The 26,267-nt window shown below is 38.1% G+C and overlaps 2 protein-coding genes across 4 annotated transcripts in view; one reads left to right on the forward strand and one right to left on the reverse strand.

The window, feature by feature from the left end:
- Positions 1 to 14,863, forward strand: part of STT3B (STT3 oligosaccharyltransferase complex catalytic subunit B) — a 52,037-nt gene extending 37,174 nt beyond the window's left edge. Inside the window, exons 8-16 of one of the 2 annotated variants that reach the window (XM_049816937.1) lie at positions 666 to 714; positions 2,333 to 2,487; positions 4,257 to 4,468; positions 5,317 to 5,504; positions 6,015 to 6,186; positions 8,567 to 8,740; positions 9,797 to 9,910; positions 10,966 to 11,178; positions 13,201 to 14,863. In XM_049816937.1, the coding sequence (XP_049672894.1) occupies positions 666 to 714; positions 2,333 to 2,487; positions 4,257 to 4,468; positions 5,317 to 5,504; positions 6,015 to 6,186; positions 8,567 to 8,740; positions 9,797 to 9,910; positions 10,966 to 11,178; positions 13,201 to 13,281 (1,358 nt within the window). In that variant the 3' untranslated portion in view covers positions 13,282 to 14,863. The remainder of the gene's footprint in view (positions 1 to 665; positions 715 to 2,332; positions 2,488 to 4,256; positions 4,469 to 5,316; positions 5,505 to 6,014; positions 6,187 to 8,566; positions 8,741 to 9,796; positions 9,911 to 10,965; positions 11,179 to 13,200) is intronic. The other variant, XM_049816938.1, reaches the window with a different exon arrangement.
- Positions 14,864 to 17,008: 2,145 nt separating this feature from the next.
- Positions 17,009 to 26,267, reverse strand: part of OSBPL10 (oxysterol binding protein like 10) — a 141,422-nt gene continuing 132,163 nt past the window's right edge. For both annotated transcript variants that reach the window (XM_049816940.1, XM_049816939.1), the window contains exons 9-12: positions 24,197 to 24,383; positions 22,597 to 22,779; positions 20,931 to 21,084; positions 17,009 to 20,162 (exon numbers count right to left, since the gene is read on the reverse strand). In XM_049816940.1, coding sequence (XP_049672897.1) covers positions 20,118 to 20,162; positions 20,931 to 21,084; positions 22,597 to 22,779; positions 24,197 to 24,383 — 569 coding nt within the window. In that variant the 3' untranslated portion in view covers positions 17,009 to 20,117. The remainder of the gene's footprint in view (positions 20,163 to 20,930; positions 21,085 to 22,596; positions 22,780 to 24,196; positions 24,384 to 26,267) is intronic.

Consider the following 26,267-nt stretch of genomic DNA (forward strand, 5'->3'; position numbering starts at 1 on the left):
GGAGAGAGCTGAAATGATTGCAGGGAAAGTGGAAATAAAATTTAAGAAGAATCTTAGTAACAACTTCTAATAACAATTTTTCTCTCTCATCTGATAATGATACTGTTTCTTTTTATCTTATGATATTCAAGTATCTAAAGGCTTTGTTTTAAAAAAAAAAATATAAAGCTGATCAGCATGTCTAGTAGCAGCTTTTATATTCCGTGTTACATGTAGATCCATCAGTAGAGAAACAATAGGAAACCAGTGTTTCATTAAGTGTTAGTGTTTTGGCTATAGATAGCTCCCAGTTTCCTGCTCAGGCATTTCAGAAAAATTAAATACTTTCTCATCAATTATGTTTTCTTTTTCTTATACTTCTTTACAGAGTCTCTAGCTGTCATATTCTTTGAGAAATATTTTATATTATTGCATTGCTTTGACTTTTGGAGGTGTGCATGTCTTTATAGTCGATGAGTACAATGTGATTCTGTAAGTGTGTTCTTCTAAAACTAGCTTCATGGTTGGTAGACCTTATAGCCTGCCTAATGCAGTAGGTCTGGTTCACATATATTACAAGTTCAATGAATTTCTTTGGTTTTGTGCTACAATTTGAGGGAGTAGAAAACTTAATGCCTTTAAATATCTAGGCAGCAAAAGGTTTTTTCCCCCCTTCTCTTTTTCAGGTTATATTGCTCCTTGGAGTGGCAGATTCTATTCATTGTGGGACACTGGGTAAGTAAGGATACGAGGATTTAGATATCAATAGCATTCTACTGAAAACTTAAATCTTTTGCTCTCCTCATCCTCAAATCCATTTAGTATTTCAGTCAAGGATAATATAGTGGGTTTTAATCAGTTATGTAAAGAGAGCATCTGTAGTAACTGTTTCATGATATTTGCAACCATTTCACTAATTTGTCTATTAAATTTCTTGCTTCTTTGGAAATCTTTGAATATGTAATAGTAATTTTTAAGTGTGTCTTCAAGTGTTGGTACAGCTTTTGGTTATTTATGCTGAGAAGCACTACAATTTCATATAGAAAAACATACTAAGAGCCTTAAAGTTAGATTATTTTCATTGCGCAGCATTACACAAAGTAACCAAGATGTTGCACATATGATCTTGCATGTTTCCTGTTTATTATGTTCATGCATCTGGTTTTGTATACAGATGTTTACTCTGAACAATTCTGGTTTATTTGTGTGTGTTTTCACAGGTAAAAACCCATGTTAGTTAAGCTTTTGTTTTGGTTAACCTTTAAAAATCCAGTGTTGGATTCTTTAGCCAGCCAGGAGAATAAGAATGAAACTGAAGATATTTTTCTAAGATAATTGTATTTAAGGTGAAATTGAATTGGTAGATTTTATATTTTTTTTTTTTTTTAGATTAAAAGCAGGGATAGGAGAACTTTAAACTTTTTCAGTTCAGTTTTTTTCAGGCACCAAAGTCCAACTCATACAGGATTCTGCACCAACTCTGTAATAAATGTAGATGTCAGTAGAGAAGCCTCAGAGTTGTCTGAAGAACATACAGGTGTTGTTCTTTGCCTATAGATGAAGTGGTATATATATACACAAAGCATTAAACTTTTGAGGGCTTGTCTACATTAGAAAATCATGTTGTGTTAAAGGAGACAATCCAGTTTTTAATGAGAACTAGATCTCGGTGAAGAAAAGGACATATGTTTGATACCTCACCGTTTGGTCATATAGCACCTCAGATTAGGTCCGTATGTATAGCTATCTTTAATATAGAACACAGTTTTGTCCTTGTCTGCACTGAGTGTTTGACGTTGTTTAGTTGACATATATTTCCAAGTGTAGACAAGGCCTAATTTTTTCAGCATCTAAAAGAACATGGGGACACCAGTGACTGGTCCGGTATTTAATACTGTAACTTTCTGTACTGAGAAAATGAAGGTATTCTATGTAGAGGAGAGTTTTCAAAATACAGTGTTGAAAACCTAGGAGACTTACTGGCATGGATGATTATCTCTTCAGAATGTAGTGGTGGGGCTTCCATAGCTGTATGTTTTCATTTTGGTGAATATGGCTTCATATCTAGCCATAATAAAACAAAACATCCGTAATTTTCATTCCTTTAATTAGTATGACAATAATCCTTTATATTGGTGTTTTAAATAACTCTATACACCAAATACTTCCTAAATACAGTAAGACCTGGGGACTGTTTTGGTATAGAAGTTTCATCAGATTTCTGCTGAATGGAGCACTTGCCATTTTAAATTGAAATGCTTCCTTTGAAATGAATTTCAGAATTCCTAATGTTTACAAGTTTTAATAATTTTATCTTTTCAAAATAATTTGAACTGAATTTTTTTTAAAAAAGGTATGCGAAAATTCACATCCCGATCATTGCCTCTGTGTCTGAGCATCAGCCTACAACATGGGTTTCCTTCTTTTTTGATCTCCATATTCTCGTGTGTACTTTCCCAGCAGGGCTGTGGTTCTGTATCAAAAACATCAATGATGAAAGAGTCTTTGGTAAGAGAAAATATTTTAAAATTGTTTTGAAAAACCTTGCCTTCAACTTGGTTCTATTTTGGTTTTGTTTGCTCAAAGCTGGTATATAGTTGTTCTAAAAAAGGTTTAAAAGCGATGTGTTTAAAGATGATTATTCAAAGTTGCCTGCACCCAGCAGTATTTAAAACCTATTCTAAAAATGCAGAGACAGGTGAAATGGTGATGGAGTGTCATCCTAAGAGGTGGTATTAAAATATTTGTCGGTATGATTCTGTTCTGTGGCTGGAGCTGCATGGTCTGCCACATGCTGATCTTGCAAACCACACATTGGGGTGCAGTCCCACAGTACAGTTCAGCCAGATGAACAGCTCAGAAGGTCCCTACCCTACACAGTCTGCAAGGCAACAGACCCTTCCCTGGGTGTCTGGCACTCATCCCATCACAGATGATGATTCAAAATGCCTTTTCTTTCCAGATTTTCTGCTGTTTGGTGAACTGAACCACTTGCTGTGGAACAAATGCTAGATAAGACACAAGCCTAAGCGGAGGTGTGGGGTCTCCCTGTGTCAGTGACAACAAATCGTTTATTTGTACGAAGCTGTGCTGTGAAAGCAGACTTCTAAGATTATGAATGAGGATTGTAGGGGTGTAATATGAAGTTGTAGCCTATATGGAGCAGTGAAGATCACTCGAGTCTTGGGCTTTTACAGGGATAGGAAGCTCCAGACTAATATAGCTGCCTCTTAGGATTACCTAAGAGCTATGTGGGCAGTGGAACATTTACTGTGTTAAATCCAGTGACTCTGGGTTATTCTGTGCTCTGTGGCTCACAATAAGTCCTTGTCCCGTGCTGGGCAATTCGCTTTCAGCCTCCTACTGCTGCATCATCCATTTAAGTCGGTGTGGAGACCTGTGAGTGAGAATGGAGAGCCATACTACTTTGCTACAGAGTAGAAAATATTTATGTAATGTAATCTCATAAACCAGTGTCCCTTCATGATTTCTGTGGCAAATCTTTCATAGAATTGTATTGTTAAACTGCAACAGACGAGGAATAAACACTATTACTTAAAGAATAGATGTTCCTAACCAGAGTATACAGGATTGTTTGGGTGTTTTGTTCCTTCTAAGAAAAGTTTTCTGAATATGCCTTGCTATTCTGAAAATCTTGGTTTGGTTTTTTGCTTTTTTTTGGGGGGAGAAGTGGGCGTGGGGGGGGAGCATTGGGGAGTGGAGATAATACTGTTAAGGAAAACTTGCTTCAGAATAGGGCTCACAATATCATATCATTTGTATGGAATTATAATGTAGACAAGCCCCCAATTTGTCCACAGATATCTCTAACTTAAATTAAAATTCAATATTTACATGAAATTCTAACACTTCCTTTTGCTTTTTCAGTTTCAGTAACTTGTTTGGTCTAGGGCTGTTTGACCTTTTTAATCAAATGAAGCTACCCATTATTCCAGTAGTATTTTTGGTGTGTGATATTAGATTTCACTAATAATGTATCTTCTGACACATTATTAATGCATATAAAAATGGGGTTGTGTTATTCTTAACAGTTGTCAAGATAAACTTCAGGAAGGGTTTGAGGCTTAAAAGGGATAAATGTTAATTGAACTGTATCTCTATAAATTAAAAAGCAATGAAATACAATGCATACTCAAGTCTTTATACACACAGATGCTCAACCCACTTCCAGAAGTAGTTTTATGCAGAGCATGTATGTGTGCAGTCAGAGTGAGTGTTATTTTCTAAATGTCATCAGTAGATTTGTTTCTTTGCAGTTGCTCTGTATGCAATCAGCGCTGTTTACTTTGCTGGTGTGATGGTTCGGCTGATGCTCACTTTGACTCCAGTGGTCTGTATGCTGTCTGCAATTGCTTTCTCCAATGTCTTTGAGCGTTATTTGGGTGATGATATGAAGAGGGAAAATCCACCAATAGAGGACAGCAGTGATGAGGATGACAAAAGGAACCCTGGCAACCTGTATGATAAGGTGAGTAGGGGGAGCAAAAGATACAGGTCAGAAAACAGCACCCTTCCCCCCCCCCCCCCCCCCCCCCCCGAATATTTTAAATGCCACCAGAGGTCTGAATCACTAGCATTTAAATTTAGAACCAGTATTGATGTTCTCCAATAAGGTGTAACTGATGTCCTGAAAAAAAAATCAGTGTCAGTGTAGAAGTGGTTCCTTCTAGCTTGATTGGTGATGAGCCTTTAACCTAAAGAAGTGTACAGTGTTGACCCAGCTTTTTGTAGGAGCAATAGCAGACAGTTGCTCGCTCTTCTTAACTAGTTATATAGCAGTTCTGTGTCGCTGAATGTTTCCCTCTTGTATTTCCTCTAAGACATGGTAAAATTTAAGAATAATATATTTTATGAAAAAGTATTTTTATTCATAAACTTGCATACTCTCTTCATCATGAAGAAAATGCTGTTAGGTACTAATTTTTTTTATCTTTAGGTTTTGTTATACTGACCCTGACAGTGCATGAACCTTGGGTTTCCCCCTTTTTCTCACAGTAAATACCTGTGTCTTTCTTTTTTCTACCCTGCCTTATACAAGGGCATCATCATATGTGCCAAACCAAGGAAGTCATGCATTCACCCTCATGTAATAGCCTCTTTCAGAAGAAAAAAAAATTTCAAGGAATCATCCATGTTTTATAAGTTGCTGGATTGTCAAAGCATTCTTGTGCATACTTAGTTAATTTATGCCCCACTTGGTCTAGCTTTGTAGTATCCCGTAGCATTTATAGGGTGCATGTGGTGAAGAAAAAGGCAGGGGTTCTATTGTCAAGGGTGATAAAAGTTGCCATAACAGATATATTTGTGTTTGTTTAGGCAGGCAAAGTGAGAAAACATGTATCTGAACAGGAAAAAACAGAAGAAGGACTGGGTCCCAATATTAAAAACATTGTTACTATGCTGATGCTGATGTTGTTGATGATGTTTGCTGTTCACTGTACCTGGGTAACTAGCAATGCATACTCTAGCCCCAGCGTTGTTCTCGCTTCCTATAACCATGATGGGTAAGTAAGGTCTACAGGCCTTAAAATAATTAAAGGGCAAAAGCCTTTCTACTTCCTTTGCACTAGCAATTTGCTTTACTTTCTTTTAATTACTTCTTATTAAATTAAGGCAGAATTGTCACCTGAATAAACAATCCTTAATATACTCTAATTTTCAAAAAGATACAACATTTTCTGAAATAGTTAATGTAAATACATAATAATAATCCTGTCTAAAGCCAATAAAGGTGATGGTTAAAAAAAAAAAGAAAGCTTTTGAGTCAATTGGGAAAACTTGTTTAGGAATAGATATTTGACTAGAAATGCATTTAGTCGCACCTTCAAAAGCAGTTCAGCTTCCGGCTGTTCAGCTGTCAGTGGGTTCAAACTTATGACTGCTGGTGACTGAATCCCTCAAAGGGAGCTGAAAGCATAAGAAAACTGTTATTTGTGAGCCCAGATTTATCATGGTGCAGTTAATTTCTTGGTAGTATTTCTTCTAATGTGAATAAAATGAACTCTGTTTTCCAGCACTCGGAATATTCTAGATGACTTCAGAGAAGCCTACTACTGGCTGAGACAAAACACAGATGAGCACGCCAGAGTGATGTCATGGTGGGATTACGGTTATCAGATAGCAGGAATGGCTAACCGGACAACCTTGGTTGATAACAATACTTGGAACAACAGCCACATAGCCCTGGTAAGGGTGGCAGTTTCCTATGGAGCAGAAACACCAAAATGTTTATGTTGCAGTCAAGCATGAAATTGTAAATGTCTGTTGATAGTATGATACGAAGGAAAAAGTCCATAGAGTGGGAAACACAGAGGTGGAAAGAACATATTCTTTGCATTTATTAGAACGCAAGTATCAAGAGTCGGGGAGCTGGAAGGGATCAATTTTACTTTTGGAGTTTCCGATTTGTTTACTTGGAGCTTCCAAAACTTCACTTGCACTTCAGTTTCTTTTCTTTGTGGGAGGATAGACAAAATCTAATGTAACCATTCCCCTTGGGATTAGTGCTATGACAGCCTACTTGGTACCATTTACTTTATTGGCACTATACAAATAGGGATCATTTCAGTTCAGCAGTGTCTTTGAATGGCATGTGAAAACTGATCACGTGAAACAACAAATTCTCAGGCATCGTGGAAGTTATAGAAAGTTTATGAATAGCAATGGAAGTGTCGCAGATCTGATGCAATTCTGTCTTCTCAAATTTGCAGTTAGACAAAACATCTGTACGTTTAATTCCTTTCACTTCTGAAGAGTAAGTTTAAGCTTTGTGCGTGTGCTTAAAAGCAGGTGTTAGCATTGCCTGTGGTTACAGGGGCACCACCCTGGGCAACTTAAAACTTTTTTCAGAAACAAATGAATGCTCTGTATTGTACCTGGGTTGCAGTCTTTCCAGGTGCTGTATAATGACTACTCATCACTCAGTGATGACATCAGTCATCACTCAGCAGCTGTTTCTTCCCAGAAGACCTATGTCATGCTACACGTGGAGAACGGGGGAAGGGCTTGAGGAATGTATTAGGATAGTTTCTTGCCTTCTGTCAGTAGCTAGTACAGCAGTTGGGCCAGATCTGCAGACAAGCAGTGTTCAAAATCAACAAATTAAGCTGTACTTTGAGCCTACAAAGTCCTGAAAAACTGTGTGGTGGGGAGGGAGGGATCACATGTATGTGCTTTTTTCAGGGGTGGAGAACTCACATCAGCTGAAAGCAAGCTTGGGAAATTGTATTGTTGGTGTTAATATCAGTCAACAAGCCTTCCCACGTACTCTAAGGCACTTTTCCCTTCTTTTGGTTATTGACCTGACAGTGTTAGTGTGTTTTCATGGACATTCAACTCTGATAGCTTTATGTGCCTCACTGTTCTACAAGAGGTAGCAGTGCAGATACTGCATCTAAACCAACAGATCCCTGCAGGACAAGGTGCATCATGTGAACAGAGAGACTGTGGAAGTCCTCTGTATTGCACAAGCACAGTAACCATACACATTACAGCAATTAGCAATTATGATTTTAATAAAGATTCTCTAGTATGACTGCTGGTGCTGTCAGGTTCCATTTCAGAATGAATACTCCATAAAGGGGGACCCAAGCAATAAATGTGTGTTTCAGCAAATACCTGAACTTGTGCTCTAAATGAGGCATGCCCCGGAGGCATGTCCAGATGACTTCCTCCTGCACAGAAATGGAAATCTGCCAGATAACTACACATCAATTAGGATAATGGCCATGAAGCTGAGGTTCTCTCTCTTTGACAGATTGCAGCCTAAACTTAGCGTTTTCAAATTACATTAGTAACTGAATCCTATCAACTTGGATGCAATGTTATTTATATTGTAGTAACTCCCTTTTACTACAGCAATGCGTTATTATGCCTTAAGTACAAGAGCTTCAATAGCAAACGAAACTACTGAACTGAATGCCAGTTACTGACCTAAGTGAATTCTTTAAGTGTGGGAAGTGACCAGTATGGAAGAGGTTCTGGATACAGCTTTAAAGACTTTTTCAAGGCCAAAACTATATTACACTTTTAACTCAAGGATGTCTCTATTCTCACATTTTTTCTGCATAAATTTACTGGGAATTCAATGCTGAGGGTGCCTGTATGCTACTGAATACAATGCAGCATGGCTGTGAAGGACAGAGCTCAAGGAGAAAAAAACCAAGCAATTACTAACATTTCAAATAATTTATTCACTTTGGGCTGTATCTAAAGCTTTGAAAATAATTTGTAATTAGGTATTTTCTGCAACACTAAGTTTTTGGCAATATGGCCATGACTGGAAAAATCCATAGGTGCCACAAAAGGAAAACCCTTATTCCTACATTTTATACTCAAAACACTTGTTTCAACAGGCAACACTCCTCTTAGAGAGGAGAAAATATTTCAGTTTAGGTTGGGCTTTTGAGTTTCTAAATATTCACATGGGTTTTCTTTATCTAGAATTAAAATGCGGGCTTTGGTTGGCAAATATGTATACTTAGGTTTTCATCTGTCAAGTATTGATCTGCGGATCTGTTCAATAGGCAGCTATGCAGGTAATTAAGGTATTTTTGCTCTGATACAGGTGGGAAAGGCAATGTCATCAAATGAGTCGGCAGCATACGAGATCATGAGAAGCCTGGATGTGGATTATGTTTTGATTATTTTTGGTGGTGTGATTGGCTACTCTGGTGATGATATTAATAAGTTCTTGTGGATGGTGAGAATAGCAGAGGGGGAACATCCCAAAGATATTCGGGTAAGTGGAAACGTACACAGGAAAACTGCAACAGCTGAATACTGTATTTCTGGATGTTCATCTCTTTCCTGGTTTTTTTCGTTGTTGTTTTTTTGTTGGTTTTGGGTTTTTTTTTAAACCTTTATTCATATTATTGCTTTTCTGGCAATGCTCATTACAGTGGCGGGAAATCTCTATTACTTACTGCAATTTTATTTGAAAACCATGTTATGGGTTGTTTTCCTAGAACAGTAGGAGTGCAGAGGCCTGTAGCCCAGTTTCTTTCAGTATTTATGGTTTTGAAAGGTCAGTAACCTCAAAAGCTTTTCACTTTTTTTGCATGATACTAAAAGTATAGGATATCTTTTGTAATTCTTGTGTGTCTCACTGTGTACCATCACACTTAAAAGTAGGAGTGTTCAGACTGTTTAAATAGTTGGCATTACAAATTTCTTCAAACTGTTATAGTAGGAGACAAGTTAAAGTGTTTATATTGACATGTAGAGTTTAAGTAAGTTACTCAAACATCTCAGAGATTATAGAAGTTTGTAGCAATATTTTCTTAAGCCTAACAAAACCTTCTAGATATTGAGCACAGGCTTAAGGGAGTAGCCCATGCGTGTAGTTTCATTTTGTACTGGAGGTGAAAATGGCAGAAATTTTTTGTTGAAACACTGTGCACAGATGAAGTTTATGGTAACATTGCAGACCTTGTATATTAACAATACAGTGCTTTTCACCTTTCTGAAGAATAATTTTGATAGATGCCCAACTAACTTTTAGATTTTGAGATCAGTTTTCCAGTAACTGCTGACTGTGAAGTGACAAAAATTGTACCAGCACAATAATATGGATTTAGGAAGATTGGTTGGGGTCTGAGTTGCAAGCAGGTAGTTTGTAACTATTTTACCTTTAATAAGCACCATCGTTTTCTATTTTAAGACTAGCTGAAATGAGCTTTTAAACTGTAAAAGTCAGCTTATATTCTTTGTGAAGTTTTTTTGTGGAGAAGAGAATGAGAAATTACCTTAAATAGGGGTTTAATTTATACTGACTCTTTGCATCTTCTTTTTAAAGGAAAGTGATTACTTTACCCCTCAGGGAGAGTTCCGGGTAGACAAGGCAGGTTCTCCAACTTTGCTGAACTGCCTCATGTATAAAATGTCCTATTACAGATTTGGAGAGATGCAGGTTAGTGCTACAACTTCTACTGAATCTTAATTGAAATGTGAGAAAACAAATGTTATTTTGATGTATTTTCCATCTTTTAGACTGAGTGTTGCTTGTAGTAGCAGAATTGGAGGTAAGAGTCAGCTTTACAAATTAAAACACATCTAGGCATGGTCTACTTATGTAACTCTTAGAAAAAAGCATTTCTGCTGCTAACCCACACTTGTACTTGGCTTTCTGCTGTCCTTCACATTGTCACAGATGAGCATCTTAATTCCACTATGCAGTGTGCTTGCTAAAGCATTAACTGTTCTGTTGTGGAGAGCTTTAGATTTGTTTTTTGTAATAGCAACACAGAAGTGGAACTGTTAATTTGACTATTTAGTATCTGTCAGAAACTACCTGATTTCTATCCAAGTCACATCAGTGTATTAAACAACACTACACTTATATAATAAGGGCATAATTCTCAGAGAGAGCTGTCACTCCTCTTTGGGATCATCAAGCACATGTGTGTAGCTAAGTCTACCTTGTTTGCTTTTTTCTTTCCTGTTTCACCCTCGCTGGCCAAAGGCCCTTCGTTCTGATGTGTTAGCACAAGAATGCTTTATTCGGCTAAAACTGAGGCCAGTGGATCTTACTTGTAACACGGGGGCGTCAAATTTAACTGATAAACATGAACTATTTCTGACTTGTATGGAAAACTGTGAAAGTGCAAATTACTGCACTATAGAAGAGAGAGCACAAGGGAGCAGCTATGCTGAAAAGCCACCACAGGCTGCTGCACCTCAGGCTTTTACTTGAGTAGTTTCATCTCTGAATGCAGACATGATATTTCTGTTGAGACATTAAGTGCCATCTCCAAGACATCTGTAGGAGTAAGAATGAATTTGTCTCTTCAACTGTAGAAAGGAACTGAGAGTGTTTTCTGTGTAGTAATAACCAATGCAAGAGAAGTGTTGTCCTTTGACTAGACCAGCTGAAAGCATTGCTGTGTGGTACAAAGTACCACAGTTTGCAGTGATGGGTGGTTTGGATTTTTGTCTTAAACTAATATGCAACTTTAATTTTTATAGCTGGATTTTCGGACACCCCCAGGATTCGATCGTACACGCAATGCTGAGATAGGCAACAAAGACATTAAATTTAAACATCTGGAGGAAGCCTTTACCTCAGAGCACTGGCTTGTTAGAATATACAAGGTGAAACAACTAGACAACAGAGAGACGTTGGATCATAAACCTAGAGTAACCAACATTGTACCGAAACAGAAGTATTTGTCAAAGAAGGTGGGTTTCCAGTGAAGTAACTAAAAGGGGTCAGGAGATGGCAGTTTATTTTTAACAGTGAATCACATAGCTGGTGAATTATGTATTTCCACTAGCTAGAATGTTATGGATACTGTTAATGTTAGTGTCCAATATCAGACCTGCCTGCTGGTAATAATTGTTAATTTACTGTCTGCTTAATTTAAAAGCATGTGAAGACACAAGGCTAGATTTTTATTTTTTTTTTAGGCAGAATGCTAACTGGAAACAGAGTGTATCACTGGCTGTTACAACTCTTAAGTCTTCATATAACTGGAAGTATAATCTCTGAAGTACATCAGTTCATGTTTCAGTAACTATGGCTCACTAAGTAAATAATGTGGAAGTTGCTTTCTGACCTTGTTTGAAAGTAGTGATGCCTAGAAGTTTAAAAATGGCAATTTTGTATGAAATAAATTAAATATGAAACTTTTGTTGACGGAACTTTAGTGTCTGGCTGCTTACTGTTTGAAGTCATCTTGACAGTTTTAAAAGTGTTAGTTGTGGTGTGCTACTTCAGCCTATTAAGAAAGGTATGTTACCAGGGGAGTTGGGGAGACTCTTAGCAGCCCTCTCCTTCACAACATCTGTTTTCTATATATTCAAATATATGTTGCAAAAGGAATTCCAGAATCCTGTCAGAAACAAATGTGTAACAAACTAAATTAGTATAGGTGGTAAATTTACACTGTGTCATGGAAATACAAGTAAAGACTGCTAGAAGGTAAAGATGCTTCTTTTTGTGATTTGATGGAAATTCATAAAATAAGGTTATTTGGGAGTTGCCACTGAAGCTAGACGTATCTGGAAAGGAAATTATAACCTTTACTGTGACTATCATTCACTTAGTGTAACTTTTAATCTTAAGTGACAAGCAAGGCTATATTTATAACTGATAGATGCATTGACCCCACTTAAGCTGTGGATGTGTCAGTTGTCTGTCTAAAGACAGGATAAAAGTCAATGCAAATTCTGATCCATCACCAACTCTTGCAGTACAAACATGCTCTACTTCCCATCAAGAAATCAGAGAACCAGCAAAGAGCAAGGAGTGATGTCTAAAGTAGGATTTCTTAGAATGCATTCTGAGGGCTCCTTAGTACCCACAGGTTTTCAGCAGTTGCTTCCTTACTGGAAATTCAGTCCATCTCCTATCACTCTTCCATGGTAGGAATGACATTGCTCAAGCTCAGAGGTACAACATGTCAGAGTATTACATATTAGTTTGTATCTATCTCACTTTATAATGATAACATTGTTACTATTAAAAAGAGAAAAGTTCTACTTAATTGATACAATAGAGCCTGCTGGTAAGCACAGCTAAGTGCAGCAAGTGTGGGAGCGGCCTACTGTCTAATTTGTTGTGGCAGGTGTGTTGAATGTACAGTTCTACCTGCCACAAACTAACCCTATGTATACAATTTTGACTAACATTAATGTTTCCCCCATTACTACCTTAAAAAAATTAAATCTAAAATATGCTGATAAAGACACATGAGCAGAAACACTAACTAGCCTACAGACCAATAGCAGAGGACTAAAGACTAAAATGTGATTATTCGGTTTTTCTCTTACCTTTGAAAAATGTTGCTTTGAGCAAATATTTCAGTCATTTTTCTAACTTCTAAAAGAATCAAATAGTGCAAAAGATGCAAGAAGGTACCTCCAAATAAAACGAACACTCTACACCACTTCTGCTCTTTGGGCATATTAGAGCTTTATCATGTTGGTGAATTATTAATTCTGCCTCAGCACAAGCTTTGAAAACAATTCTACAGATCTGGTGGATGGGGCTTGCAAAAGTACATCTTGTGCAAAAGCAAATGTTGGGCATGAATTAACAACCCCAACTTTAAAAATAATAACTGGCTAATACCTAGTTGAGGGTTTACCATTTAAGCTCTTTAAAATCAATCTAAAGATCAGGCATTGAAATGCACATCATTAAACCGCGGTCAAGACTAAATCATTAACTAATACATTTTATTCTGTTTTTCTTTTTAGACCTCCAAAAGGAAGCGTGGCTACATTAAGAATAAACTAATTTTAAAGAAAGGCAAGAGACCCAACAGGAAGACAGTTTAAATACACTGTTTTTGATTGCTAATACGAAGCAGTTGTCCTTGAGATAACCAGTGTTTGCCTTTAGCTCAAGTCATGTTTCACAGCAACATGAGGGTACAGAACCATCATTGGTCCAGATTATTGTACAAAATTTTCAGGCAATGTCTGATTAAAAATATTGGCTTATTGAGAACAGCTGTTTTAGATTTGTAATGTGAAGCAAGACAGAGCTGCTATCCAAGTCTAGCAGCATTTTTTTTTTTATTGGTACATATTATCCTTCAAATCTGTTGAGAATTTGGACTGACTGCACCAAAGAACCCTGTAATTTGGTCCTTGGCACATGCATACTTGTCAATCTTTTTTGGAAAACACTGTTCAGCTGAATAGCAGCATTATGTAAACTGGAATGGTGAAATCTAAAAATTACTTGTTTTCAACAATTAAAGGAAGCAGAGCTCTCTGAAATTAAACTTTCAAAATAAGTTACTCCCATGATTATTTTTCAATGGTTTCTTTCAATGTCCTTTTACTCTTGCTGGTTTTGACCTGGAGTGCAAGAAGCAAAGCTGCAGTTTTCACAAGAGATGACAGGGCAGATTAATTGGATGCTAGTTTAGATGGGCGAGCTGCTTTTGTTTAACAGGGGATTGCAGTGTTGCTGCCTTATGCTGTCGTTTCATAAGGTAGACAAGGCAAATCTTGCACACCATAGATAAAAGGGCTAAATTTGTATCCTCCTGAAAAATCTGAAATGACAGTAATGAATGCTATAGTAACATACACCTGAGCACCAGGTAGTGGCTGGTGCTTCAGAACAGAAACTATTTTAGGTAAATGTTTACATTGGTAAAACAAGTATAGCCTGTTTTATTGGGGGGGGGTGGACTGACAGGTATACAAACCCCCTTTTCTGTGGCTATCAGAGGTAGAGGATATGCAAACCTCTACCCCCTCACTGCCTTTCTTGTGAGAGTATAAGTTTTTCTGGAAATCTGTTTCTCTGCATTTTTATTTAGAGTGCTTAAATCAGTTGAAGAAAATCCTGCTATAGTGCTATTTGCTTTGTCTGTCTTTTATACTGGGTTTGGTTTTCTTGTGGTTTTTTTTTTTAAAGTGGTGAAAACTGTCAGATTAAATGCACTAAAATATAAATGGAGACTGAACGTGTTCACTTTCCAGCTATAGGAAAACTTTATACAGACTTGAAAATTTAATTGAAATTAAAGGGTTTTGCAGTTTGTTTTCCTGCCACAGGTTGTAACTTTTTATAGAAACAAAACTTGCATCAATAATTTGATGTAAAATGCAGAATAGTATGTACCTTTCATGAAGAAAATGTAAATTTAGTGTTCTGTGAGAATGTTACTGCTGACTTCTTTCCCAAGGTGTAGAATATTTTTTTGATTTATGAACTCATTTTTGACTCTGGTGGTTTATACAGACCAATACTACAGCTGCAACATTTTCACAAAGGTAATTAAATCTGGATTTCTGGCCCCCTGTCGTTTGGAGATTTGATTTTATTTTGTTGCTTTAAAGCTCAATTCAGACCAGTTGTTGATGGTAGGGGAAAATAAAGTTAATTCAAGTTTTGTGTTAAGGGTGTTGTGTCAGTTTTGTTGTGATTAACTTGGTAACATGCTGCTTATAGTCCTAGTGATAAATTAAGTCATTCGAATTCTGTAATGCAAATCTGCTGACCTCATGAAGTTGCTGTAATGAAGCCACAGCAGCTACTTAACATCCTTCCAGCTTCAATTTATTAAGACAAACCTAGGGCCTCTGCTGTGATGAAATTAGGGTGGCTGTAATAAAGAACAGCAACCATCTTTCCCAAACACACGTTGCAGTGAATCCTTGCAGCATCTGCAGAAGCTCAAGCTGTTTCAAGTTGCTTACCCACAAGGAGAAGGGGTGATTATGTGATGCATGATTTGTAGTATCTTGCTTCTTCCAAGTAAATATGCATCCTGCCCCCTCACCATGGGTAAGAAGTAAGTGATCTAACATTTGGAAGAACATCTGAAAGGCAGCAGAACAGATGCTGCTGGTCAGTCTGTGGCTTGGCACTAACTCAGCTTTGTTTTAAAAAAGGAAATAAAAAGCTGCCTTCCCATCTTTAGGTAGCTTTACAGTTCTGTCAGTTGTTTTCTGCCTTAGCTGACAGTGTTCTCTTTAACAGAGCAGAATAAGTGAACCCTGTCACCGTTTATAGCATTTTTAAAGCTACGTAAAAGAAAAATAACCTAACTAGAGGAATCTTGGCCAGCCAGGGCATAAAGTTGCCTACCACTTACCTGAGCTTTCTTAAATCTAACGTGACTTCAAGGTTTCTGCCAATGTTCTGCATTTAAAATGAAATGAAAAGTTGGAGTCATTAAGGCAGATATTTAGAAAAAACAAAATTACAAAGAAGAAGGGGCAGGCATTGTATCACCTTCCTTGGTTCCTCAGGACCCCGCACACCACATAGGTTACCTTGTTCTCCACCTGCATCCTAGAATTACTCAGCTAAACTAACTTGTACCTCTTCTGAGAGCTGAACCACACTTGTACCAGCAAAGAATACTAGCATCTTGCATCATTATCAAACATACCTTCCATACTAGTTTATCTCCTTAGCTACAGCCATCCTTTTGTTGTTCTACTAGGTCAAATTTTGAAGCATAACTGCCACAAACCAGTATAATCTTAATTTTAAAAAAAAAAAAAAAAAAAAAAAAAAAAAAAAGGTTAAGCCAGACTCTGGTCTTCTTCAGTTGCTAAGGAACTAAAACTGCAAGTGTCTAGAAGCCAGTATTGTGTAAGTTCCAGTATCACTTAATCATTACTGTTGAAAGCAGTGAGGTCAGACAGTATGACTGGTAAGCCCAGAAGAAACATTTTGACTTGTGGAAGTAATTCCATAACAGAGGGGGAAAAGTCATTAGTTAAATATCTATCTTGATAGGTTTAGTCTTGAAAAACCAGTTAAATGCTTTGACTCAGCTCTCTGTACATATCAATCCCACTACAAGTAAAAAAACAGAAGTTGTATTTGGCTATGACTAAAACTCAGTAATGTCTTTAAACCAAATGTATAAACTGCTCCACAACATGGCCTTGAAGCAATGCAACAGAAGGCAAGGAACACGACTGGGTAGCATTTCCTTTCCTAGTCACAGCCAGTGTTGATTTCTGTTTTGCATAAAAACAAAGTGTTCTGGCATCATAGTTTCCAACACTGTGGAGGAATGTTTAAAGTAAACCACAGCTGCATTATCTAACACTTGAAAAATGTTGACCAGGACCCATGATGCCTTTAAGCACATTTTTCCTCCACGTCCAAGTGTCCAATACTGCAATAAGTTAGTGTTGTATTTTAAGAGGTATCTAATCAAGAATCTGTTAATGACAAAGATTAAATGAAATACCATTTTCAGAAACAAGAGAACACCTTAACCTATTTCCTTTTTATTTGTCAAAATAAGGCATATGCTCCCCAGCCTTTCCTATAGCTGTGATGCTGCCCAGCCCTGCCTTTCCTGTGTAGTGCTGTCCAGTTTAAACAAAAACTTACCTATACTGTGTCTGGCAGTGTGAACAGGGCAGAAAAACCCCACAAGAAACCCGGATTCAGCTGACAAGTCACTTCTATCAGAACCATGCAAACAGCTCACAGGCACCCTAATGCACCGCTCCTGGACATCTGAGTAACTTATAGCAGTTAACTAATGCTTTCATGGAAAGAGAAAGGGCATCCCACTACTAAATGAAACAAATCTTTTATTCATGAGCATTGTCATTGTAAATTCACAAATTATGAAAGGAAGGCAAATCAGAAGAGACTGCCAGAGCATCTTTTAAATGATAAAGGTATAAATTTTCTTTCTGAACATCTCTAATTTAAGAAAGAAAAAGGTTGCATAGGCTTTCTACAGGTGTGCACAAAAAAAATTGAACTACATGGAGGTTTTTACATTACAATTCAGAGTGTACATTGGCTACTTGAAAAGGAAAATATTTACTTGCAAATCCAAGACAGCTACTGGAACAACCTACAGAATAAGGCTTATGAATATTTACTTTTCAGCCCTGTAAAATATACTGAACACATAACTATCAGAAAAATAAAATGACACTTGTGAATCTTGTTCTGGAATCTTTCGCTGATGGCATCTTTTCAGAAAGGACTATTTTTATGTTCACCTCTCCCAAGTTACTTTGGAAGAGAAACAGTGGTAAAGATATCGGGATTATTCACAGCATCAGAACAAAACAAAACATTTGTCAGAGCACAAGTGGAATGTTCTCGGCATGCAGAAACAACCAACCATGCAGACAGAAAAAATCTTCAATAAATTACAAGCATAAAATTATTCAAACTTCTCCTTAAAAGAATGGCTACAGCATCTTTGTAGCCTCAACAGTCATACCATCAAAGCTGAAAGAGGTCTACTCTTTCAGGAGGGCAGGCCTGCATGCCTGACAGGCTATTTTTAGTGAGTATGTATGTGGCTTGTTCTTTGGTGTGTGAAAGTCAAGAGTTCTGGGAGGATATTCCACGTGTTTAATTCTGTATTTTCGATTTTTCTTTGTGATGATATTATAAACTGTATGAATACTTCTAGTTACTTATCAGACTAACCTCTAGAATGAGAGTGGATCCATTATAAAGTTAATTCTTGCAGGTGATAAAAGACATTTTCCTGATGATACTTGGTAGTAGTTCGGTGATTACTATGACAGCATCATTTTGGTTGTGTTACAGAAAAACATGAACTATTCCTAAAAATAAGATATTTTTTTTCCTTTAAAAAAAAAAGTGTCAGTTACAAAACCAAGCTCATACACTCCACATTATTTTTTTTAAAAAATAGGATTTAAAGCATGTATACATGAATCTTTCTAATGTGCAAAAAAAGGACACACAAGCATTTAGGAGGAAAAAAGGAGCCACACCTTCATTAAATAGGGATCTGAAATTCAAACGTAAAGATCTATTAAATATTATGTCCAAATGAACAACTACTGGCATGTTTCCTTGTGTACACACCTCCATTTAGCCTTCTGAGTTGCCCCAGATATTTTAACATCTACCAAAAAAAAAAATTATAAAATGCAGGACGCACAAGAACAGATATAAGTGCAGCGCTTTGACCTAAATATATTTGTGTAGTTTCTATAAAGCCTAAGTTATTGTATTAAGAAAGCAGACAGAAGGCACAAAATTAATCAGTACTACAGAAAGGTAGGCATCCATGCTACTGTATGTTAGAAATATAGTGGTTTCTTTACAGGGCACTGTAGAAAGAAGCACTGAGCAGCAGTCAGCACATTTTACGTTTGCCTTTTGTTGCCACTTCTCTCAAAAAACATCTTCACTTTGAACAAATATGAACCAAAACGCAACAAAGCCTTAACACACTTTCAGAATCCACTTTCTTAATGTCACAGTGCTTACATGACAAAGCAAGATCAAGCTACAGGATTGTTTACTTACTTTTTTTTACTTTACAAAACAAATTATATCCCATTTTGCTTGTTTCATTAATGAAGTTATTGTCTCAGTGTAATAATTTACTAAATTGTTACCTTTACATCGGAAAATCATTCATCTGAGAAGGCTAGTTATATTGTCTCTATTCATCCAAGTATTTCACATCCAGAAGCAATCAACTGGGTCAAAAGCAAAAGAAATCAAAATACAGGTCTGCTTGGAGACTTAGTATGGAATTAAGGGCTCTGACCAGACAAGCTCGGTCTCCTTTCCCAGAGCAGTGTTCAGAACCCGCCTCATGGCGAGTGGGGAAGGCTGACTCCCGTCGCAGCACACACCAGAACAGGACTCCTACCCATCATCACCCGCCTCAATGCACAGCCTGGCATTTATTTCAGCAGGAACCCATCAGCAGTGGTTTAACTTGGAAGGCAAGGCTGTGACACAGCCCAACGGCCAGGCCGGGCCTCGCTTACGTCGGGGTGGAAAGCTGAGACAAGAGTGAGCTGGACCACCACAGCTACACCTGCCAGAAGGGATTTAGCGGAACACATAACCCAAAAGCATTGGCATGACAGCAGCCAGAGAACATGACACAGCAAGATCAGAATTACCAGAGCAGCTGGCTCACTGGTGACCAGAGATCTATTAAACAGCTGGAAGTATGAACAAACAAAAAGTGAGGACACAACGGGTTAGTGTGAACAATCTTCTTGAGAAGGTGTTGCTACTTCTTATGAGTGGGAATTGTCTGCCATCTTATAAGTGACAGGAAACATGCTCTTAAATTAGCATCCTGAAGAGCGAGCGTGCTGTCAGTGTATCATTCTTATGTCAAAGTGATACTCAATGACTGTTTAGACAGAATGACTGCCATTAAGTGACACATCACATTTGAAGTGCAAAACATTTTTGGCAAAAGTGAAAAATAGAAAAACCTAACCAGTACTAATAAAAAAGTATTTTCTTAAATACTAGCAAAGGGCCTGATCCTGCAAGCACACGACTCGGGGAACCCCAGCTGAGTCCAGCCAGAGTTCTATGCCCTAACACTTAGAGGAAAAGGTCTTTAAATCACTGTTAGTGTTTATACTTGTTTACATGTAGTGTAAATAATACACACACAAACACATACACACTGCGTGTATATATGTGTGTACATATGGACATGTGCGTGTGTGTTTGTGTATCCATACACACAAAATGGCTCCTGAATAAACTTGAGCTTGTGGTTATTGTGAGATGCATCATTCACAGTATACAGCTTCTCATTTGTATCTTCTGATAACAGGACCTATTAATGACATCTTGAAGTTATATACTGTATCATTTTAATGCCTTTAAGGTAAAGTTATGAGGCAACTGCTCTGTCCCATCAGTGAGTCTTCCAGAGAGGATTCAAGTATAGCCAACCATCACCCTGCAAGAAAATTAGGGGAGAGTTTACAAACAAGACTTCCACATACTGGATCTGTGTATGTCCACATAAAAGCTAAAGTAACACTAATCAACACAAGAAACCATCCCTGTCATCTGAAAATGCTGTGCTTGATGAATTTACAGGTAATCTGGTCGGGAGGGAAAAAAATTACAAGGCAGAAGAGAAGCAATGGGAACATGCAACAGATGAACTGCTGGTTTAAATAGCTGCACATACTGGCTAATGTAACAACACAGTCACATAATTTCCTCAGTCAGCCTTATTTCCCTTCCCCCTTTAAGAAGGGGCAAAGACAAACTTAGTAAAATCTGTTTCATTTCAAGCAGATGAAACCCAAGACTGTTTAAGATGTCCATGCTTAGTTACATTGGACAAATATCCCTAGATCGCGTTCACTTTAGTATGCTGGGATTAAGATTAGTAGGGGATGTAAGTACATAGCATTTGCAAATTAAGGTGTGGATTTTAAGATAAAAAACATAGCTTTAAGTGCCTAACATGAGGTACCAAAAATTCAGGTTAAAATAAATCTAACTGAAGGAAAGTGAACAAGTTTACAATATGGAGATAAAAAATCCATTGCTCTTCTTTAAGAGCCAAACTCTGGCAAAAATAGAATTTAAAACACTCAGTGGTATGTAACAACACTATCCCATGGTAAAAACCACAGACAAATTCATTTTTACTAGCATCCTCCTGTATGCAGAAACATGCTATAGGGTCTTTAAAATATGACAATGAAAGTACCTCTTTGGCAAAATATTTTGGTTTCCACGGCACTGTAAGAGCCACACGTTGCCTCTCTTCTGCTCGCTGTCTCTCTTCAAGGTGGTGCTTGTGTTCTGTTGCTGCATCAATATTACCTTCTTTCAGAGAATTGGTGACATGTTGCCAAAGGTGCCTGTGTGATGGAGAAGGAGCACAAGCGACAGTGAGAACACTTCTGCCATGGCCGAGTGCCTGGCTAGACAACAGTATGGTGAGAGGCAGACTGATGCCATGTTCTCCATGCCATTTCTGCAAGTCACGCAGCTTGTGAACCATCGCTCTCCTAGGATATTCATTGCATTTGTGGACCAGATTTTCAGATTTGCTCAACTCCCAGTATTTTGCCATGCAAGTTAACTTTCTCAATAGCTTTTGTTCCTGTTCCTGAGTCTTCACAACCTAAGCTTTCTTCTCAAAGCAGATGGATTTATTTTTATCATTTCCTGTTCACATTCTTTACTGATGATCCACACCCAAATGATACACATTCATTTGCAGTTAAATTTTTGAATTATAAATGAATGTTAGCCAAGAGCCAATTGTACATTATATTGGGACACCGACTCTTCCCACCACGTTACTAACAGAGGAATTGATGCACTGATTCTAGGAGCCCTTCAAGGTCTGTGCTCTATGTTCCCAGTTAACAATAATTATCAGTATATAACCAAACTTGTTTTTCACACTACTGACTGCATTCAGATGCAAAGCCTTCTGACACTGTATTAGCCTAGCAGAAACTTTGCTCAGAAAAATACTCAGAAGAAACCAACTGCAGCCTGCACATACTTCCAGGGGTGTTTAAATGAGTTTCTGTTTACAATCTGATAAACTGCATTTCCTGCAGAAACACTGGAGAGTTGTAATTTGCTTACTAATACCTAAGAAATATAATAAATACACTGCAGAGCTACTAGTTTCCTTATTTACCCCTACCCTTCTGTTCCAAAACTATAGGGGGAAAATGAGTTTGTGATAAGCAAGCATGTCTATAAAGTAGGAAAATGGTATCTGACCCTGCACAATGACTCAAGACACACGTTTGTACTATTTACAGATAATAAAATGAAGCCTGTTTTTAAATCCTCCAGTAAAATGTTCCTAAATTCAATAAAAATATTGATTTTTCTGAAGATAAGCATCAACAGTTATTGACAGTGAAAAACAGAACAAGTTTGTTTCTAATGTACCTAGTCAGAATTAGGCACATGACATGGGTGCTGAGAGCCTTAAAATCACTTGTGTCTGTGTGTGTTGCATCACATTTTACATACATATGTATTTTAAAATATATAAAACATGAAATTCCAGTGTAAATTATAAGATGCAACATTACTTGTGACAAATTAATTTGACTACCATTTTAAAATCACTCAGAAAAGCAGGTGAAAACACTGCATTACCATTTTCCAAATGCTCATTAGAACGCATACAAGCATTTTCCCCCTCTAGAAGATTGATGTACACGTCACTATAATTTATGTTTCAAAGAACCAATACACAGCTCCAACTATTTGTGCCTAGATTAACGTGCTGTAGGAAGTGAGGTGTTTTTGAACCACACCATTTATAACTGCAGTTTGCTTCCCTGTTCTGTTCCTATCCAAGGTTCAGAGGCAGAATACTGTAACACCTCTGCCCTTACCTTGATTCCAGTGGGCCTTGCTTTGCTATCGGCCTAATCTTTTTCCTGATAACAGGCAGTTTGTTAGTATCAATCACTTTGGTTTCTCCATTGCTGTAAGTAAATTCCAGAGTACCATTCCATTCTCCCTGTGCCTTGCATACAATGGTGTTAGTGGGATTGTGTTTCACTTCAGCTGTTACCCTAATTCAAGAGGAAAGAAAAAAAGACCACAGAAATAACTGGTACCATTTATTATCACCATATGAAAGCACTACCACAGCTAAGGCTACAAGCAGCTTTCTAAATCTACAAAGTAATTTTTCAAGCAAGGTATTGACACTGTCTCCAAAAAGACTCAGCCTGAGAAAACTCTGCTAATACACCAATAGCTTTTGGACAACATTCTCCCAAAGTACAGCAGTAACCCAACTTAAAAAACTCTGATACTCAGCTCTAACCCAGAACTGTTTACCTCATCAGCCTGAAAAACAACTCCTGACATTCATGTGACATTTTCAGTACATGTATTTTCACACCTGAACATAATGCTGTCAGATACCTATGTCAAAGACTTCAGGTACCTTTATTTTCTTCCTTAGCTCTGCTGCTTCCTTTCTCAGCTGCTGAGAGGCAATGACTAAAGCTACCTCAGTGGTCCAAGAACTGGTCTGAGAGTCAGCAAAATAGATAGATAGGACTGGAAAACTAAAATGCAGGGAGAAGTTTCATGCGTGTGTGTCTGAGTGTCTCTGTGAACATGCACACGTGCTTCACCAAGCCATGTCAACTAATCTGTAAACTCATATACCGTACAGCCTTCCCCAATTTTCCCTAATGACACCAGCTAATAATCTACATCTTTCAGGAAAAAAAACCTGTGAAAAGAGCCCATGTTGGTATTTGCTTGAACACAATATTGAGACGGTTGACACACATATGGAAGAATAATTAGACCAACTGAAATAAAAAAGAGGTAACCATGCAAAAGCACAGTCTTCTCATGGACACTGCTACAGTTGGCAGCAGAACAAGAAAAGGGTCTGTGTACATTAATGACTGGGTCATCAACTTGAGCACGGAAGTAAAACAGGAAGCTATCTCGCACAGTGCCTCTTCACACCCTTAATAAAGGGCACATAAATAGTATTTTCATCATCTGGAAATTTCAGTGCAGAAGAGGGAGTCCTCAGTAGGGAGCTACCACTGTGGGCAGTGACGATTTTGCTTCTCTCCTCCTTACAGGAGCTCCACCTGGAACGCCAGTTCATCTACAAGACTCACACAGAAGCACCAGCTGGTGTGGCAGAAATATTGCCTTTTCTGTGTACATTTTTCTGATCCTGCACTTAGAGCAATTTTTACAAGCAACAAAGCCTGGAAGAATACATTCACTTTAGTTTAATGAGAGAAATATATCCAATTCAGTTAAACAATATAAAGTGTATAATTTACAATAAACTGTGCTCTAAAGCTGTAAGTCATCTCAGACACTAATAGGAAAATAAATTCAGATATCTGTCTATAAAATAATCCAGCTGAAGAACCAAACAGATGCCCAAGAGTCTTTCCATTGAAATCCAGTAGCAGGTAAACAAGAATAAGACAGTAATTCCTGTACCTGTGGACCTTTCCTCCGTAGAATGGCTTGGTATGGAATGTGACCGTAGCAGAATAGCCCGTTCTGGCACAACTGATGTTGACTTTCCCTCCAAGCTCCACCCATGGGATGGTAAGTATAGAGCGAGCATAGGCACTAGGCAGGGTGAAAACATACTCTTCTTCATGTTCCATCAAGTAAAGAACACCTACATAGGAAGAAGGTTGAAAGTGAAATGATAAAAGTTCACCGATAAGACCTAGCAGTCACTGACCAATTACTGTCATCAAAATGTACTTCCACAGAGAGCACAATGTGCAACTCGCCTTGAAGGAGGGTGCTGTCTGCTAAGAAAAGAAGTCTGCCCCTGGAACAAATTTCTTCAAAGAAACATTTTCAAAAGCACACAATTTGAATGTGTACCCTAGGGTACTTCATGGTACCAAATGGCTTATTAGAAAATCTGACTGGATTACTTATTTTGTGTTACTGACAAGTAATAAACTGTTAAACTGGAAAAAAAAAAATTGCTTGCAAAAAGCCAGTGAATATTCAGATGCTCACTCAGTGTCATATCACAATCTCTCTGTAGAAAAAATATGGGCATGGCGAAAGGACCCCTCAGTTTTCCATTCAATGAGACATGACCAGGTCCTCTCTGCTAATGTCTAACCAAAGCTTTTTTTGGTGGGAGTGAAAGGCTCTCCCTAGGCCTGCCTGGGTGCAACTAGGAAACATGCTTAAGGAAGCCATCCAGAAATTTCCTCTAAGTTTGCTCCTTCATTTCCAAATGCCTGGTTTCCCACACAGCCTTTGCAAAAGTCTTGCATAATCAACGAGGGGCCACGAGGGCCACTGCTCTATTACCACCAAGACAAATGTCTCTACCATGCAGAGAAAATTACTGGCAATTCCATTTCATTCAGTAAAGGTTCCTCCACTATGCTGGTTTTGGCTGGGGTAGACTTAATTTTCCTCACAGTAGTTAGTATGGGGCTGTGTTTTGGATTTGTGCTGAAAACAGTGTTGATAACACAGCGATGTTTTCGTTACTGCTGAGCAGGGCTCACACAGAGCCAAGGCCTTTTCTGCTCCTCACCCCACTCCACCAGCGAGGAGGCTGGGGGGGCACAAGGAGTTGGGAGGGGACACAGCTGGGACAGCTGACCCCAACTGACCACAGGGATATTCCAGACCATAGGACATCATGCTCAGCAATAAAAACCTGGGGGGAAGAAGAAGGAAGGGGGGACGTTCGGAGTGATGGTGTCTGTCTTCCCAAGTCACCGTTGGGCGTGATGGAGCCCTGCTTTCCTGGAGATGGCTGAACACCTGCCTGCTGGTGGGAAGTGGTGAATGGATTCCTTGTTCTGCTTTGCTTGCGCACTCGGCTTTTGCTTTACTTATTAAACTGACTTTACCTCAACCCATGAGTTTCCTCACTTTTACTCTTCCAATTCTTTCCCCCAGCCAAACTGGGAAGGAGTGAGAGAGCAGCTGTGTGGGTCTTAGTTGCCATCTAACCTAAGCATTACGGGGCTGTAACTAAAAACAACAACATGCAGCAGCAGTAATTTTTCAAGATTATTTGTAACTACAAAGGAAGTTGCATGTCTGATCAGATCTTAGCTTCCCCTTGGGTTAAGGATACAGCTCTACCCCCACCATAGCTGTAGTTCGGTCTTCAGGATGACAAAGAACAGGACATAAGACCAGGTAAAGAGTACCTTAAACCTTGCACACAGAATTAGATCATGCCAAATACCTGTAATATATATTTGATTAGAGTTTTAGTCTTTTGTGTCCCATTAATAACTGCCTAAAGGCAAAAATTACAGCTTTGAAATAATTTTTCACAACAGGGATTGAAAATAACCCATCACCGGAAGCACTTAGAACCCAGAAATACTTGAAAAAAAATCAGGAAAATGATCTTGACATATCTATTTAGAAACAAGATGAGCTTGAGTCAATTTGCCTTCACCCTGGGGCAGATAGGGGAAGAACACATTGGTAATGATATTGATTAGTTCATCTATCTGTTTAAGGGAATAATGACACTAATTTTGCAAAGTGATCTGACATGCAATGA

Source organism: Accipiter gentilis, chromosome 14 (assembly GCF_929443795.1).
Source record: "Accipiter gentilis chromosome 14, bAccGen1.1, whole genome shotgun sequence".
Lineage (NCBI taxonomy): Eukaryota > Metazoa > Chordata > Aves > Accipitriformes > Accipitridae > Astur > Astur gentilis.